The 17957-nt window shown below is 40.1% G+C and overlaps 1 protein-coding gene across 1 annotated transcript; it reads left to right on the top strand.

Moving 5' to 3' along the window:
* Window positions 1–8020: 8020 nt before the first annotated feature.
* On the top strand, window positions 8021–8950 carry LOC102278082 (olfactory receptor 4C6). The gene has a single exon (XM_005903601.2). The coding sequence runs from the start codon at window positions 8021–8023 to the stop codon at window positions 8948–8950; it is 930 nt and encodes a 309-aa protein (XP_005903663.2).
* The last annotated feature ends 9007 nt before the right edge of the window (window positions 8951–17957 follow it).

The raw sequence follows: 17957 nt of genomic DNA, 5'->3' as shown, positions 1-17957 counted from the left end.
CTGCTGTATATAATTACATGTCTATTCCTCTTTCAAGGAAAGCAAGTGAAGGAAGGAAGGCTTAGGGACAGAAACAATCGTTTAACGTCCTTCATTAGAGACAGTCTGTTGATGATGCCTGTGCTTGGGCATGAGTTTTCTAAGAAACACAGGACACTGTTGCTCCTTAAAAATGATGACCCAGAGGCTCTCCCTAAATACCTTGCTATCGCTTCCTGTTATCCGAGATTTTATTGAATAAATCATTAAGCTCCATGAGAAATTCAGACACAAGAAACACATATCAACTTAGAGTTGGCTTCTTGGGTTCATATCCGGGCTTTCTTAATTACTGACTGTATACCCTTAAGCAAATTAATCATTTGACTTTATCTCAGTCATACAATGTGTCTCCTCATAGTTAGATGTGAGGACTAAGTGAGAAAACATACATTAAGTAATAGCAAAATATCTGATATATAGAATATACTAAATAATTTATTATTAGTTTGATTAGGATATGTGTATAGATGATGGCTCAGTGGTAAAGAATCTGCCTGTAATGCAAGAGACACAGGAGACACAGCTTCTATCCCTGCATCGGGAAGATCCCCTGGAGGAGGGCATGGCAATCCACTCCAGTATTCTTGCCTAGAGGATCCCATGGACAGAAGAGCTGGCTGGCTACAGTCCATAGAGTCACAAAGAGTTGGACATGACTAAAGTGACTTAGCATGCATAGTCATATATCTCTATATAGATATTATATCGCTTTGATTTGGGCTTCTCTAGTGGCTCAAGGGTAGAGTCTGCTTGACAATACAGGAGACATGGTTTTGATTCCTGGGTTGGGACAATCCCTTGCAGGAGGAAATGGCAACCCACTACAGTATTCTTGCCTGGCAAATTCCATGGATAGAGGAGCCTGGTGGGCTATACAGTCTTTGGGGTCACAAAAGAGTTGAACACGAATGAATGAATTAGTTCACAGGCACACAGCACAGCTTTAACTCTGGGAACTAACATTTGTTGTTTATATCACCAATGAGATTCTAAGACTGAATGATTAAGCAAATTCAAATCAAAATGAGATGATTTTCTGCATCATTATTTTTAATATATTCAAGGTTCCTAATATTTAGTGATGGCAAAGCTGTGGGGAAAATTAGTTTTTAATACACTATTTTGGGGGAATAAAAGATACTTCAGGATTTTGAGAACAATGCTACAGAATCTGTCAAATGTAAATGTATGTGTATTTTTTGTTTTGATGATGACATAGATTTCTCCAACAGAAATAAGTGAAGATGTCTGTAAGTGGTGTTCATTGTGTATCTACATGTAAGGTAAAATATTAAAACTGAAATAAATTTCAAGCAAAAATGGACTAAAGGAATTATATTGTAACAATGAAATGGAATAATATGTAACAACTAAAATCAAGGAAAATTCATCTATATTGACAGATAATGCTCACACAAGCTGTAACTAGTATTTCAAGTGAATTATTTTATTTTATATATGTTCATATAGAGTAAAACACATCAATGATGATATATATACCAAATACAAATGCATATCTTAGGACCATTTACTAAACTGTTAATAGAGGATCAAATGAGTGAGTGCTTATGGTTGGGAGAGGGTTTTTTACTTTAACCTTTCTATCTATCTATCTATTTAAGCTATCCCTCATGGGGCATGACTTGCTTTTACAATTTATGAAAATAAATTATTTAATTACAAATATTCTACTTTTGGCTAAAAGAGTGTTTTAGGAAACAAGTTGCTTTTGAAGGTTTCTTTTAAAGTCAGTTCAGAGACATATCTTAGTAAGTGTTCAGGAGTAACTGATACCCTTTTAGTCAATTTCGTATTTAATAGACCCAGGTAATGTTAGTTGTAAAGAATCAGCTTGCCAATGAAGGAGACCTAAGAGATGCAGCTTCGATCCCTGGGTTGGGAAGATCTCCTGGAGAAGGGAATGGCTACCCAATCCAGTATCCTGGCCTATATAATTCCATGGACTGTATATTTTCTTTTATTATAAATAAATTGATTTGGAAATTTTGATATTTCTTTAAAATTTATCTTTTTAAAAATATGATGGAACTGGTTAAATGTTTATTAAGAAAGACCTTCAATTTTTGCTGCATCATTTTTTATTTCATAAACATTAATCTTTTTTTAATTTAGCTAAATAAGGAGATAAATGAATTACTTCTGATATGCAAGCTATACAGAAACATGTAACAAATATCCAGAATAACAGGTGAGGGAGATTTGGGAGATGATGTGAGTCTGAAAGATGAGTGTAATAGATTAGTTTAACAAATGACATGAACATGGGAAGGGGAGGCCAGGGGCTTATAGGAATGGAAGATAATCATAATGAATATTTGGATAGTGCTCTCCAAACATTCTCATGTCTCTTACTTCCTCTGAGTTTCATGACAGTTTTGTGAGACAGGGTGTAAAATTTGTGGAAGGGCTGTGGTCAGTGAGCTGAGGTATCAACTTAATCACATAGGCATCAAGAGGCTTTGAGCTGGTGCACTGGGACGACCTAGAGGGATGGTACTGGGAGGGAGGAGGGAGGGGGGTTCAGGATGGGGAACACGTGTATACCTGTGGCAGATTCATATTGATGTATGGCGAAACCAATACAATATTGTAAAGTAACTAACCTCCAATTAAAATAAATTTATATTAAAAAAAGACGCTTTGAGCAAGTTATATACACTAATTCCAGTTGAACTATTTCAAATCCTAAAATATGATGCTGTTAAAGTGACGCACTCAATATGTCAGCAAATTTGGAAAACTCAGCAGCGGCCACAGGACTGGACCAAAGGTCAGTTTTCATTTCAATCCCAAAGAAAGGCGATGCCAAAGAGTGTTCAAACTACTGCATAGTTGCTCTCATCTCACATACTAGTAAAGTAATGCCCAAAACTCTCCAAGCCAGGCTTCAATAATATGTGAACTGTGAACTTCCAGATGTTCAAGCTGGATTTAGAAAAGGAAGAGGACCAGAGGTCAAATTGCCAACATCCACTGGATCATCGAAAAAGCAAGAGAGTTCCAGAAAAACATCTACTTATTCTTTTGACTATACCAAACTCTTTGACTGTGTGGATCACAACAAACTGCAGAAAATTTTGAAAGAGATGGGAATGCCAGACCACCTAACCTGCCTCTGAGAAATCTTTATGCAGGTCAAGAAGCAACAGTTAGAACTGGACATGGAACAATAGACTGGTTCCAAATAGGGAAAAGAGTATGTCAAGGCTGTATATTGTCACCCTACTTATTTAACTTATATGCAAAGTACATCATGAGAAATGCTCGGCTGGATGAAGCACAAGCTGGAATAAAGATTGCCAGAAAATATATCAATAACCTCAGATATGCAGATGAAACCACCCTTATAGCAGAAAGTGAAGAAGAATTAAAGAGCCTCTCAATGAAAGTGAAAGAGAAGAGTGAAAAAGTTGGCTTAAAGCTCAACATTCAGAAAACTAAGATCATGGCATCTAATCCCATCAGTTCATGGCAAATAGATGGAGAAACAGTGAAAACTGACAGACTTAATTTTGGGGGGCTCCAAAATCACTGCAAATGGTGATTGCAGCCATGAAATTAAAAGACACTTTCTCCTTGGAAGAAAAATTAGGACCAACCTAGACAGCATATTCAAAAGCAGAGACATTACTTTGCCAACAAAGTTCCATCTAGTCAAAGCTATGGTTTTTCCAATAGTCATGTATGGATGTGAGAGTTGGACTCTAAAGAAAGCTGAGCACCGAATAATTGATGCTTTTGAAGTGTCGTGTTGGAGAAGACGCTTGAGAGTCACTTGAACAGCAAGGAGATCCAACCAGTTCATCCTAAAGGAAATCAATCCTGAATATTCATTGGAAGGACTGATTTTGAAGCTGAAACTCCAATACTTTGGCCACCTGAGGCAAAGAACTGACTCATTTGAAAAGACCCTGATACTGGGAAAGATTGAGTGTGGTAGGAGAAGGGGATGACAGAGGATGAGATGGTTGGGTGGCATCACTGACTCAATGGACACGAGTTTGAGTAAACTCCGGGAGGTGGTGATGGACAGGGAAGCCTGGGAATCTGTAGTCCATGGGGTCACAGAGAGTCGGACATGGCTGAGCAACTGAACTGAACTGAACTGAAACCTTATTCACTGCATTAGAAAATCAGGATAATGCTAGGTCCTATTTCATATGGTTTTGTGGGAACTAAAAAAGAAAAGCATAAAGATTTTAGCACAGTACTCTCAAATAATAACTCCTTAACACTTAATGTTGGCAATTGCCAACATCCGCTGGATCATGGAAAAAGCAAGAGAGTTCCAGAAAAGCATCTATTTCTGCTTTATTGACTATGCCAAAGCCTTTGACTGTGTGGATCACAATAAACTGTGGAAAATTCTGAGAGATGGGAATACCAGACCACCTGATCTGCCTCTTGAGAAATTTGTATGCAGGTCAGGAAGCAACAGTTAGAACTGGACATGGAACAACAGACTGGTTCCAAATAGGAAAAGGAGTACGTCAAGGCTATGTATTGTCACCCTGTTTACTTAACTTATATGCAGAGTACATCATGAGAAACACTGGACTGGAAGAAGCACAAGCTGGAATCAAGATTGCCGGGAGAAATATCAATACCCTCAGATATGCAGATGATACCACCCTTATGGCAGAAAGTGAAGAGGAACTCAAAAGCCTCTTGATGAAAGTGAAAGTGGGGAGTAAAAAAGTTGGCTTAATGCTCAACATTCAGAAAACGAAGATCACGGCATCTGGTCCCATCACTTCATGGCAAATAGATGGGGAAATAGTGGAAACAGTGGCTGACTTTATTTTTCTGGGCTCCAAAGTAACTGCAGATTGTGACTGCAGCCATGAAATTAAAAGATGCTTACTCCTTGGAAGGAAAGTTATGACCAACCTAGATAGCATATTCAAAAGCAGACATTACTTTGCCAACAAAGGTTTGTCTAGTCAAGGCTATGGTTTTTCCTGTGGTCATGTATGGATGTGAGAGTTGGACTGTGAAGAAGGCTGAGCGCCGAAGAATTGATGCTTTTGAAGTGTGGTGTTGGAGAAGACTCTTGAGAGTCCCTTGGACTGCAAGGAGATCCAACCAGTCCATTCTGAAGGAGATCAGCCCTGGGATTTCTTTGGAAGGAATGATGCTAAAGCTGAAACTCCAGTACTTCGGCCACCTCATGAGAAGAGTTGACTCATTGGAAAAGACTCTGATGCTGGGAGGGATTGGGGGCAGGAGGAGAAGGGGATGACAGAGGATGAGATGGCTGGATGGCATCACTGGCTCAATGGACGTGCATCTGAGTGAACTCTGGGAGTTGGTGATGGACAGGGAGGCCTGGTGTGCTGTGATTCATGGGGTTGCAAAGAGTCGGACATGACTGAGCGACTGATCTGATCTGAACACTTAATAACTTGAACTGTTGTTTCATTGTTTTAATTTTACAGGATTTATAGATTGTGTAGTCAGTAAATATCTGGACTGCAGTGGACAATTGTGTTGTTCATTCTTGACCCCATGGATTTAATGCACTGTACAAAACACAATCAAATGTGTTCTGACAGTTAGGTATGGGCTTTATGGCAGTGAGAGGGAACTCTAGAAAAAGATGAGGTTGACTACTTTGGTTGAGGGTCTTGAATTTCAAAATAGGAAGCTGATATGTGAACTAGTAGTCAATATATATTAAAATAGAAGGGCATTGTTATCTTAGTATAGTATATTTTATTTTAGAATATTTGAAGCCATGAGATAGTTCCAGAGGAAATATTACTTAGAAGTGTAAACATTTAATGTAGATAGGAGGCGAGCTGCTGTGTTTGAAGGGAACAGAGTCTCTATGCTGGCTCCTCTGAACCCCAGTTCTCTAATAACCTGCCAGAGCTACCTCATTCTCTAGATGAGAAAACTGAGGCCCAGATAGTGAACAATGTAACAACATAACCTAGGAGTGAGAGGGACAACCTGGAATAAAACCCAGCTTTCCTGATTTCCAAGAACAGGTCCTTTCTACTTCATTTGTGCTATTAAAATTTTTTGAAGTTCTTAGACTGGAGATGAGAGTGACTGAAGCTAATCTACATTGTATATTTGCAAAGATTGTCCTGAAAGTTGTATAATTTTGTTTAGTAAGAGGGTAATTCTAAGAGTGGGTCTTAGGTGCTTACAGGAGTCTCAGAGACTTTGTAGTTTGCATCCCCATTTAAAGGAATCATCTCTAATAGAGGTCCCCCAAGACAGCCTCTGCTTAAGTATCCCTTGCAAAGAGACCTTGGCCAATGAAGCACTAGTAGTACCATCTCATCATTCAACTGTGGTAACAATTGCATTTAGTCAATGGAGGCCACTATTCATTTCTTTAGTGGTATAAGGCAAAGACTGTGAATTTGTGTTTTAAAATGAGATGACACGGATTTGTAATTTCTGCTGTGTTTAACTGAGATGCTCAATGTGTCTAAAGCTCCATTTCCTCATCCTCAAGATGAGATCTGTGACAGTACCTTGTCCCAAGTGATACGAAAATAAATGTAATAATGCAAATAGCAGACAAAACACCTTACTGTCACATAGTGAGTGCAAAATAGATTAGTTGCTTTGTTAGTATTTGTATTATTCTTTAGAATCTTTGGCTTTATTTGGGTGCACCCCTTCAGAAGAAAAAAAAAGAAGAAAGGATTTATGTTCACTCGGGCTTGTCTTCTGGGATTAGGCTGTTCAAGTTGAATCTGGGTCTTCCTGGAGCAAAGAAAGATTTAAGCTTTTGTTTTCTTTAATAAGCATTTTTGGAAAATAATTAGAATCTTGGGAGGTAAGTAAAGGTTATAAATCATGGTTTCAGGATTATATTTATAATAAAAACATATTCTTCATTGTAGTCTCATCATTAATTAAGCATTGAATTTTATTGTAGAATTATTGAATAAGATAAGCACAGGAAGTATAAATTTGCCTCTCTGTATTGTCATGATGTGGAAATTATTGAATTTTCAGTATCTCTTTCATACTGAGCACTCAACATTATACTAAAAGGAGCAATATAGGTTGTTGTTGGTATTGATTTTGATGCAGGAAAACCTGGACTTGAACTTGGCTTCAATGTTTATTATCTTTGGGAACTTTCTGTCATTTTTTCACCCATTTTGCCTCAGCATCTTATCTCTAAAATGAAGAAAATGCTTCATGGGATAGTCTAGTGCCTGATACACAAGAAAGATTTATCAAATAGTCATGGTATGCAATAATAATCCAATCTGATAGGAAGAAATGCAGATACAAAGAGTATAGTTCTTAATAAGTGGAGAGCCTTTGGGATATGACCTACCTGCTTTGCAGGCTCTTCAACTAGAACATTCTAGTAATCAATAAGCATATGAAACAAATGGGCTGAAATAGAATGTTCTGAGGTTACTAGATGTGTCCAGTGATACATTAAGGTCAGCTTCCTAGCTTTAGGTTCCTAAAAGGCAGCAGCTGAGAGGACTTGTGTGTTGGTAGTTCATTTTGGAAAAGAAAATGAAGGCAGTGAATGGGGGAGAGTGAAACAGGGAGGAGCAAATCTGAATCTTAGATTGTGCTAGGCTGGTTACCATTTATCCACTGGCTTCTATCAACTGGTGATCTAGGATTTCTAAAGATATGTTAGTTCTCCATATCACCACATGGTTGATGTCCCAGGGTGATGAAGCAGGGTCTTCTAAGTGTCTCAAGCAGCAAGTGTCAGAAAAGCAAGAGATACACTGGTGAGAGGTGTTATACAGGGAATGACAGGGATCAAGGTGTTATCAGGATCCGATTGTTTGTAGCTAGTTGCTGTACTGATGGCTGAAGGAAAAGGTAAGTCAAGAGGGTGTGAGAGAGAGTCCAAAAAAAAAAAAAAACCCAAATTCATAATAATTGTTAATTTGGAATCATATTCTTCTGTAGATTTTCCAGCTCAGAGAGATAAGCTTATATCAGCCCATAGTAAATGGGTAATCCCAACAATGTGATGGAATTCATTCTTTTGGGCATTGCAAAGAATCCAGAGCTGCGGAAAATACTCTCTGCAGTGTTTCTAATCATGTATGTGTCCACCATTTTGGGAAACCTCCTCATTGTGGTAACTGTGGTCACAAGTCAGAGTCTGAGATCACCCATGTATTTTTTCCTTATGTCCTTCTCTCTCACGGATGTCACCTACTCTTCTGTCATTGCCCCCAAGATGATTGTGGACTCCCTCTCTGAGAACACTGCCATCTCCCTCAAAGCCTGCATGGCCCAGGTCTTCATTGACCACTTCTTTGGTGGAGTGGGCATCATCCTTCTCATCGTGATGGCCTATGACCGCTACGTGGCCATCTGTAAGCCCCTGCACTACATGACCATCATGAGGCCTTGGATGTGCTGCTTACTACTGGGAGGGTCATGGGTGGGGGCATTTACCCATGCAACAGTACAGCTTCTCTTCATGTATCAAATTCCCTTCTGTGGCCCTAACGTCATTGATCATTTTATGTGTGATTTGTTTCCATTGCTGAAACTGGCCTGCATGGATACCCGCATCCTGGGTCTTTTAGTTATCCTCAACAGTGGGGTGATGTGTATGGCCATCTTCTTAATCCTTGTCACCTCCTATGTGGTCATCCTCTGCTCCCTGAAATCCTGCAGCTCTGAAGGGCAGCGTAAAGCCCTCTCCACCTGTGGCTCCCACCTCATGGTGGTCTTCATGTTCTTTGTGCCTTGTATTTTCTTGTATGTGAGGCCTGTGGTCACCTATCCCATAGACAAGGCGATGGCTGTGTCGTTTACCATCGTTGCACCCATGTTAAATCCTCTGATCTACACCTTGAGGAACATGGAGGTGAAAAATGCCATGAGGAAACTGTGGATGAAACAAAGGGCCTTGTGTGGTCATTAGCTTACATGCTAAGAGCAATTCTTTCTTACAAGGACAATGTGCTTTTACCCTCCCATTCATTCAGATCTATTGAGGATACAGTAGTCGCTGGCGTCATTTAATCATGCAAATTAGGCCAAGAATGTAATCCTGTTATTCCCCCTCCCAGTGCAGTGTGTGCTCCATTCCTTTTCTCACAAGGTTCCACCCACTTTCTCTTTCTCTCTCTACATTTTTCTCCTGCCTTTTGTAAATAATTCAAGCCTTTTCTAGTTTATGGCTTTTGCTTTTCTTACACTGCTTACTCTTGAAATTCTCTTTCCCAGAGTTCTTCTCTGGCACTTTTTTTTTTTCTTCTTCTTCTTTCAGATGAACTGTCATCTCCTTAGATGTTTTCCCTGATGACTTTCTTCTAGGTAACTCTTTAACTCTTCATCTGATGATATCCTTAGTATCAATGTCAGAAACCAAACTTCAGCAATTATTTCTTATCTTTTGTTTTCTTTTTCCCTCCAACAAATTTGTAATCCCTATAAGGTCAGAGATTGTATTTTTTACTTCATGCTGTGCTTAATAAATATTGTTGAGTGAATTTAAGTCTAAAAGTAACTTATTTTTCCTTAATACAAATTAATACCAAAAAGTAAGGGTGTATATATATGTATGTATGTATGTATGTATGTATATATATATATATGAAATATAGGAGTTAGAATTATCTGATTTCATGTTTCCAAGTGTCTTTTCCAGAGATGGTTGGAAGCAAGTACAATTTCAGATTCATACTATACTTAGTAGTTTATTATTTAATAAGGACTACAGCACTGCCAAAATTCTGTGCTACTGTTATTTCTCCTTTAAAGAGGCAGAATAAGAATCACTTACACCGGGAGTCAACATACTTCAGAATCTAGTGCCTCTAGCTATGCCGTTTATGAGAAAAAAGTAACTCCATAGAGACCTAATTTTTCTTTAACTATGGGAAATTTTTTCTTGCTGTTACATCATAGAGTTGGATTTGAAAATCCAAATGACATTTATTTTCCTCCAGATTTTGCTTTGCCTGTCACTAGAGAGATACTGGGAGAAGGCAATGGCACCCCACTCCAGTACTCTTGCCTGGAAAATCCCATGGACAGAGGAGCCTGGTAGGCTGCAGTCCATCGGGTTGCTAGGAGTCAGACACGACTGAGTGACTTCACTCTTATTTTCACTTTCATACATTGGAGAAGGAAATGGCAACCCACTCCAGTGTTCTTGCCTGGAGAATTCCAGGGATGGGGGAGTCTGCTGGGCTGCCATCTCTGGGGTTGCACAGAGTTGGACATGACTGAAGCGACTTAGCAGCAATAGCAGCAGCAGCAGAGAGATACTGATCCATTTTAAACTGCCTCCCTCACCTAGCATATGGGAAATCTAAACCTGTATGCAGGTCAGGAAGCAATGGTTAGAACTGGACATGGAACAGAAGACTGGTTCCAAATAGGAAAAGGAGTACGTCAAGGCTGTATATTGTCAGCCTGCTTATTTGACTTATATGCAGAGTACATCATGAGAAACACTGGGCTAGAGGAAGCACAAGCTGGAATCAAGATTGCTGGGAGAAATATCAATAACCTCAGATATGCAGATGACACCACTGTTATGGCAGAAAGTGAAGAAGAGCTAAAGAGCCTCTTGATGAAAGTGAAAGAGAGTGAAAAAGTTGACTTAAAGCTCAACAATCAGAAAACAAAGATCATGGCATCTAGGCCCATCACTTCATGGGAAATAGATGGGTAAACAGTGGAAACAGTGGCTGACTTTATTTTCTTGGGCTCCAAAATCACTGCAGATGGTGATTGCAGCCATGAAATTAAAAGACGCTTACTTCTTGGTAGGAAAGCTATAACCACATTAGACAGCATATTAAAAACAGATACATTACTTTGTCAACAAAGGTCTATCTAATCAAGGCTCTGGTTTTACTAGTAGTCATGTATGGATGTGAGAGTTGGACTGTAAACAAAGCTGAACACCAAAGAATTGACACTTTTGAAGTGTGGTGTTGGAGAAGACTCTTGAGAGTCCCTTGGACTGCAAGGCGATCCAACCAGTCCATCCTAAAATCATTCCTGGGTGTTCATTGGAAAGGCTGATGTTGAATCTGAAACTCCAAAATTTTGGCCACCTGATATGAAGAGCTGACTCATTTGAAAAGACCCTGATGCTGGGAAAGATTGAGGGCAGGAGGAGAAGGGGACAATAGAGGATAAGATGTTTGGATGGCATCACCAATTCAATGGACATGAGTTTGGGTGAACTCCAGGAATTGGTGATGGACAGGGAGGCCTAGCATGCTGTTGTTCATGGGGTTGCAAAGAGTTGGACATGACTTGGTGACTGAACTGAACTGAAGATAATCAGTTGACAGGAGGGAATGTGATGCAAGGTGAGATGTGAAAATTAAACAGATTTCTTCTGATGAAATCTGTTATTTTTTGACTTCTAAGTTCAAAAATAATTATCGGCATCAGAATAATTTTGATTAGAAGAATAATTAAAAATCAAATCCTTCATGTGTTTATGGATATTTCAGCAATTTGGCATCAAGCATCTTTGCACACAGGCTTCCCAGATGGTGCTAGTGGTGAAAAACACGCCTGCCAATGCAGAAGATATAAGAGACGCTAGTTCGAACCCTGGTTTGGGAAGATCCCCTGGTGGAAGGCAAGGCAACCTACTCCAGTGTTCTTGCCTGGTGGGCTCCACAAGGTCGTAAAGAGTAGGACATGACTGAAGCAACTTTGTATGCACGCACGCATCTTTGCACAGAGTATCCATTTGATTTTTGCTAAAGTGAAAGTGCAGAGACATTACTTTGCCAACAAAGGTCCGTCTAGTCAAGGCTATGGTTTTTCCTGTGATCATGTATGGATGTGAGAGTTGGACTGTGAAGAAAGCTGAGCGCTGAAGAATTGATGCTTTTGAAGTGTGGTGTTGGAGAAGACTCTTGAGAGTCCCTTGGACTGCAAGGAGATGCAACCAGTCCATTCTGAAGGAGATCAGCCCTGGGATTTCTTTGGAAGGAATGATGCTAAAGCTGAAACTCCAGTACTTTGGCCACCTCATGCGAAGAGTTGACTCATTGGAAGACTCTTATGCTGGGAGGGATTGGGGGCAGGAGGAGAAGGGGACGACAGAAGATGTGATGGCTGGATGGCATCACTGACTTGATGCATGTTAGTTTGAGTGAACCTCTGGAACTGGTGATGAACAGGGAGGCCTGGCGTGCTGCAATTCATGGGGTCGCAAAGAGTTGGACACGACTGAGGGACTGAACTGAACTTACTCTTAAAAATGCATTCATTATCTGTGCTCTTATGCAAAGCAATCAACCTCTTTATTGTACTCTAGACGTTCTTTCTTTCTTGTTTGCATGAGGGAATTGGTCTAAAAATAGCTTCTATATCTATTTTATCGACATTTCACTATCTACTTGATAATTTTACATCAGCAAGGAAGCAAATCTGTTACACTCTTCATCTTTCACGTAAAATCTTCTATTGATTCCTTTTCCTTCATCAGTTACTCTTTCATTTGATTCTCTCCCCTTTCTTACAAAACACTTATTGAACACTTCTCTCCCATTTCCTTCCTTCTGTTCTGTTTAAACCCTTTCAGCCACACTTCAGTTAAATTTGTCTTTTCTGGGTCACCAGTGCCCTCTATGTTATTCAACATAACTCTCATCACTCACTTCTCATCTTATAAAATCCACCAGCAGTGTTTCATCCCATCTTTCTTGGCACACTTTCTTTGAGCAATGATTCTTTGAGGTTGAGACCTGGAAATCCAAATTCCTCCATGGTATTTCCACCTGAATGACTAATAGATTCCTTAAACTGGCCCCAATGACAAAGCATATTTTCATGGAAATTGATATAACAATTCTAAACTTAATATGCATATGTGCCTGTCTTTAAATAAGCTTGGTGACAGAAGAAGAGAAGAATAGGAAAACTAGATAGGAAACTAGATTTACTAGTTGTTAGAACATATCACAAAGCTTTAGTTGGTAAATTAGTTGCTATATTCCCATGAATAAACAATCCTAAAGAACAGAAGAAATGATTCAGACTTGAGTTCTCTATATTTGTAGATTTAAAATAAATGCTATAATTTAATTAATTACTGATCAGGATGAAATTTTAATCTGTCAGGAAGCATGGACTACTGGACAAATTCTGAAAGACTCATCAGTTCAGTTCAGTTGCTCAGTCATGTCTGACTCTTTGCGACCCCATGAATTGCAGCACGCCAGGCCTCCCTGTCCATCACCAACTCCCGGAGTTCACTCAAACTCACGTCCATCGAGTAAGTGATGCCATCCAGCCATCTCATCCTCTGTCATCCCCTTCTCCTCCTGCCCCCAATCCCTCCCAGCATAAGTGTCTTTTCCAATGAGTCAACTCTTCGCATGAGGTGGCCAAAGTACTGGAGTTTCAGCTTTAGCATCATTCCTTCCAAAGAAATCCCAGGGCTGATCTCCTTCAGAATGGACTGGTTGCATCTCCTTGCAGTCCAAGGGACTCTCAAGAGTCTTCTCCAACACCACACTTCAAAAGCATCAATTCTTCAGCGCTCAGCTTTCTTCACAGTCCAACTCTCACATCCATACATGATCACAGGAAAAACCATAGCCTTGACTAGACGGACCTTTGTTGGCAAAGTAATGTCTCTGCTTTTGAATATGCTATCTAGGTTGGTCATAACTTTTCTTCCAAGGAGTAAGTGTCTTTTAATTTCATGGGTGCAGTAATGCAGTGATTTTGGAGTCCAGAAAAATAAAGTCTGACACTGTTTCCACTGTTTCCCCATCTATTTCCCATGAAGTGATGGGACTGGATTCCATGATCTTCGTTTTCTGAATGTTGAGCTTTAAGCCAACTTTTTCACTCTCCTCTTTCACCTTCATCAAAAGGCTTTTTAGTTCCTCTTCACTTTCTGCCATAAGGGTGGTGACATCTGCATATCTGACGTTGTTGATATTTCTCCCGGCAATCTTGATTCCAGCTTGTGCTTCCTCCAGCCCAGCATTTCTCATGATATACTCTGCATATAAGTTAAATAAGCAGGGTGACAATATACAGCCTTCACATACTCCTTTTCCTATTTGGAACCAGTCTGTTGTTCCATGTCCAGTTCTAACTGTTGCTTCCTGATCTGCATATAGGTTTCTCAAGAGGCAGGTCAGGTGGTCTGGTACTCCCATTTCTTTCAGAATTTTCCACAGTTTATTGTGATCTACACAGTCAAAGGCTTTGGCATAGTCAATAAAGCAGAAATAGATGTTTTTCTGGAACTCTCTTGCTTTTTCCATGATCCAGTGGATGTTGGCAATTTGAGATCTGGTTCATCTGCCTTTTCTAAAACCAGCTTGAACATCAGGAAGTTCATGGTTCATGTACTGCTGAAGCCTGGCTTGGAGAATTTTGAGCATTACTTTACTAGCGTCTGAGATGAGTGCAATCATTTGGTAGTTTGAGCATTCTTTGGCATTGCCTTTCTTTGGGATTGGAATGGAAACTGACCTTTTCCTGTCCTGTGGCCACTGCTGAGTTTTTCAAATTTGCTGGCATATTGACTGCAGCCCTTTCACAGCATCATGTTTCAGGATTTGAAATAGCTCCACTGGAATTCCATCACCTCCACTAGCTTTGTTCGTAGCGATGCTTTCTAAGGCCCACTTGACTTCACATTCCAGGATGTCTGGCTCTAGATCAATGATCACACCATCATGATTATCTTGGTCATGAAGATCTTTTTTGTACAGTTCTTCTTTGTATTCTTGCCATCTCTTCTTAATATCTTCTGCTGCTGTTAGGTCCATACCATTTCTGTCTTTTATAGAGCCCATCTTTGCATGAAATGTTCCCTTGGTATCTCTAATTTTATTGAAGAGATCTCTAGTCTTTCCTATTCTCTTGTTTTCCTCTATTTCTTTGCATTGATCGCTGAGGAAGGCTTTCTTATCTCTCCTTGCTATTCTTTGGAACTCTGAATTCAGATACTTATGTCTTTCCTTTTCTCCTTTGCTTTTCACTTCTCTTCTTTTCACAGCTATTTGTAAGGCCTCCTTAGACAGCCATCTTGCTTTTTTTGCATTTCTTTTCCATGGGGATGGTCTTGATTCCTGTCTCCTGTACAATGTCATGAAGCTCCGTCCATAGTCCATCAGGCAGTCCATCTATCAGATCTAGTCCCTTAAATCTATTTCTCACTTCCACTGTATAATCATAAGGGATTTGATTTAGGTCATACTTGAATGGTCTAGTGGTTTTCCCTACTTTCTTCGATTTCAGTCTGAATTTGGAGTTCATGGTCTGAGCCAGAGTCAGCTCCCGGTCTTGTTTTTGCTGACTGTATAGAGCTTCTCCATCTTTGCCTGCAAAGAATATAATCAATCTGAGATCGGTGTTGAACCTCTGGTGCTGTTCATGTGTAGAGTCTTGACTTGTGTTGTTGGAAGAGGGTGTTTGCTATGACCAGTGAGTTCTCTTGGCAAAACTCTTTTAGCCCTTGCCCTGCTTCATTCTGTATTCCAAGGCCAAATTTGCCTGTTACTTCAGGTGTTTCTTGACTTCCTACTTTTGCATTCCAGTCCCCTATAACGAAAAGGACATCTTTTTTGGGTGTTAATCTAAAAGTTCTTGTAGGTCTTCATAGAACCATTCAACTTCAGCTTCTTCAGCGTTACTGGTTGGGGCATAGACTTGGATTACTGTGATATTGAATGGTTTGCCTTGGAAACGAACAGAGATCATTTTGTCGTTTTTGAGATTGCATCCAAGTACTGCATTTTGGACTCTTGTTGACCATGATGGCTACTCCATTTCTTCTAAGGGATTCCTGCTTGCAGTAGTAGATATAATGGTCATCTGAGTTAAATTCACCCATTCCAGTCCATTTTAGTTCGCTGATTCCTAGAATGTTGACGTTCACTCTTGCCATCTCCTTTTTGACCACTTCCAATTTGCCTTGATTCATGGACCTGACATTCTAGATTCCAATGCAATATTGCTCTTTACAGCACTGGACCTTGCTTCTATCACCAGTCACACCCACAACTGGGTATTGTTTTTGCTTTGGCTCCATCCCTTCATTCTTTCTGGAGATATTTTTCCACTGATCTTCAGTAGCATATTGGGCACCTACTGATCTAGGAAGTTCGTCTTTCAGTATCCTATCATTTTGCCTTTTCATACTGTTCATGGGGTTCTCAAGGCAAGAATACTGAAATGGTTTGCCATTCCCTTCTCCAGTGGAATACATTCTGTCAGATCTCTCCACCATGACCCGCCCATCTTGGATGGCCCCACAGGGCATGGCTTAGCTTCATTGAGTTAGACAAGGCTGTGGTCCATGTCATTAGATTGACTAGTTTTCCGTGAGTATGGTTTCAGTGTGTCTGCCCTCTGATGCCCTCTTGCAACACCTACCATCTTACTTGGGTTTCTCCTACCTTGGACATGGGGTATCTCTTCACTAATGCCCCAGCAAAGTGCCGCCAGTGCTCCTTACCTTGGACAAGGGGTATCTCCTCACCACCGCCCCTCCTGACCTTGAACGTGGAGTAGCTCCTCTAGGCCCTTCTGCGCCCGTGCAGCCACTGCTCCTTGGACCTGGGGTAGCTCCTCCTGGCCGCCACCCGGGGCCTCGGGCAGGCGGTAGCTCCTCTCCGACGTTCCTGCGCCGTTGCAGCCTGGCGCTCTCGGCCGCTGCCCCTGACCTCGGACGTGGGGTAGCTCCTCTCGGCTGCGCTTGTGTGCCGTTGCAGCCGCCTGCGCTTGTGAAAGAGCCATATTGTCACTTAACTCACCTCCACATCATCCTCTCATTTCACACACTCTTTGTTCTTTTTGCTCCTTGTGTCCTTCCCTCTTTTCTGATTTGTAAGGTTTCTCTGAATTTACTGTTTCTATAACATACCTGTTACATTATCTGCCTTACCCCATCATCACAATATTTCTTATCCCACTCACTCCCTCTAGCTGAAGCAAATAATAAAGGATTAAGTAAATCAGGACTTGGAATAAAATAGAAGATGCTACATGTGTTTTGAAGTAGGAACCAGGGTTCCAGGATTAATTGCTGGAGTCCAGCTGTTGAGCCATAATTTTAAAATATCCCCTCTAGGAGTGTGGTCCATGTCAGATGGCTATTCCATGTCAGGAAAAGCATCTAAAATTTCATTGAAAGTATAATAACGCTTGTCCCTTAATACCATGTGCAAATGAAGTCAAGGCAATTACAAATATTTACCTTTCTGATGAATCACTTCAATACTGTTACTTTCTGGGGAGGATGACTAAACATTAAAAATAGGTAGAATACAAGAGTGTATAGAGGGGCACATTCATTGGTATAGACTCTCTGCAGGGACCTCATGAGCTAAGCCCTGATTTTTCCCTCCAGCTTCAATTGCAATGCAACATTCCATCAGAGTAAACAAACTGTCAATCTTTCTTTAAAAAAAAAAAAAAAAAAAAGAAAAGAAAGAAAAGAGAAATTTTTCTTTAAGGTCTGGAAATTGTACTTTTAATTTTAAAATTATGGCATATCAAGACCACGTACTGAGAGAAGAAAAGCAGATTCTGGGTTAATGTATAGATTTTTGCATGAAAAACAATCATACATGAAAGTTGTTACTCTTCAGTAAGCATGACTGTTGCTCTAGTCCCCCACACTGTACCTGCCTTTGTGGACTGATGCTATGCCTTATCCCAGAACTCATCTTTTGCATTTAGTAAATAAAGAGACATTTCACCACAGTCTGCAAAGGGACTATGTTCTGTCTTAATTTACACAGTTTTCTCTTTCTGAATATGAAGGGAATTGAAAGCACCTACAAATAGAAGCCCAGGAGAAGCTAAAAAAAAAAAAAAAAACTAACTGATTGGGGTCAGACAATTTTTACAAACACTTGAGCAAGTCAAACTATAAATAACTGTGTCCTAGAAAATTATAATGATGGGAAATTTCCATA

Source organism: Bos mutus, chromosome 3 (genome assembly GCF_027580195.1).
Source record: "Bos mutus isolate GX-2022 chromosome 3, NWIPB_WYAK_1.1, whole genome shotgun sequence".
In the NCBI taxonomy this organism is placed as follows: Eukaryota; Metazoa; Chordata; class Mammalia; order Artiodactyla; family Bovidae; genus Bos; species Bos mutus.
This window is presented reverse-complemented; position numbering and strand designations above follow the sequence as displayed.

Excerpts from the sequence above, each read along its gene's own strand:
- LOC102278082 (XM_005903601.2), top strand. The coding sequence starts at position 8,021 with ATGGGTAATCCCAACAATGTGATGGAATTCATTCTTTTGGGCATTGCA.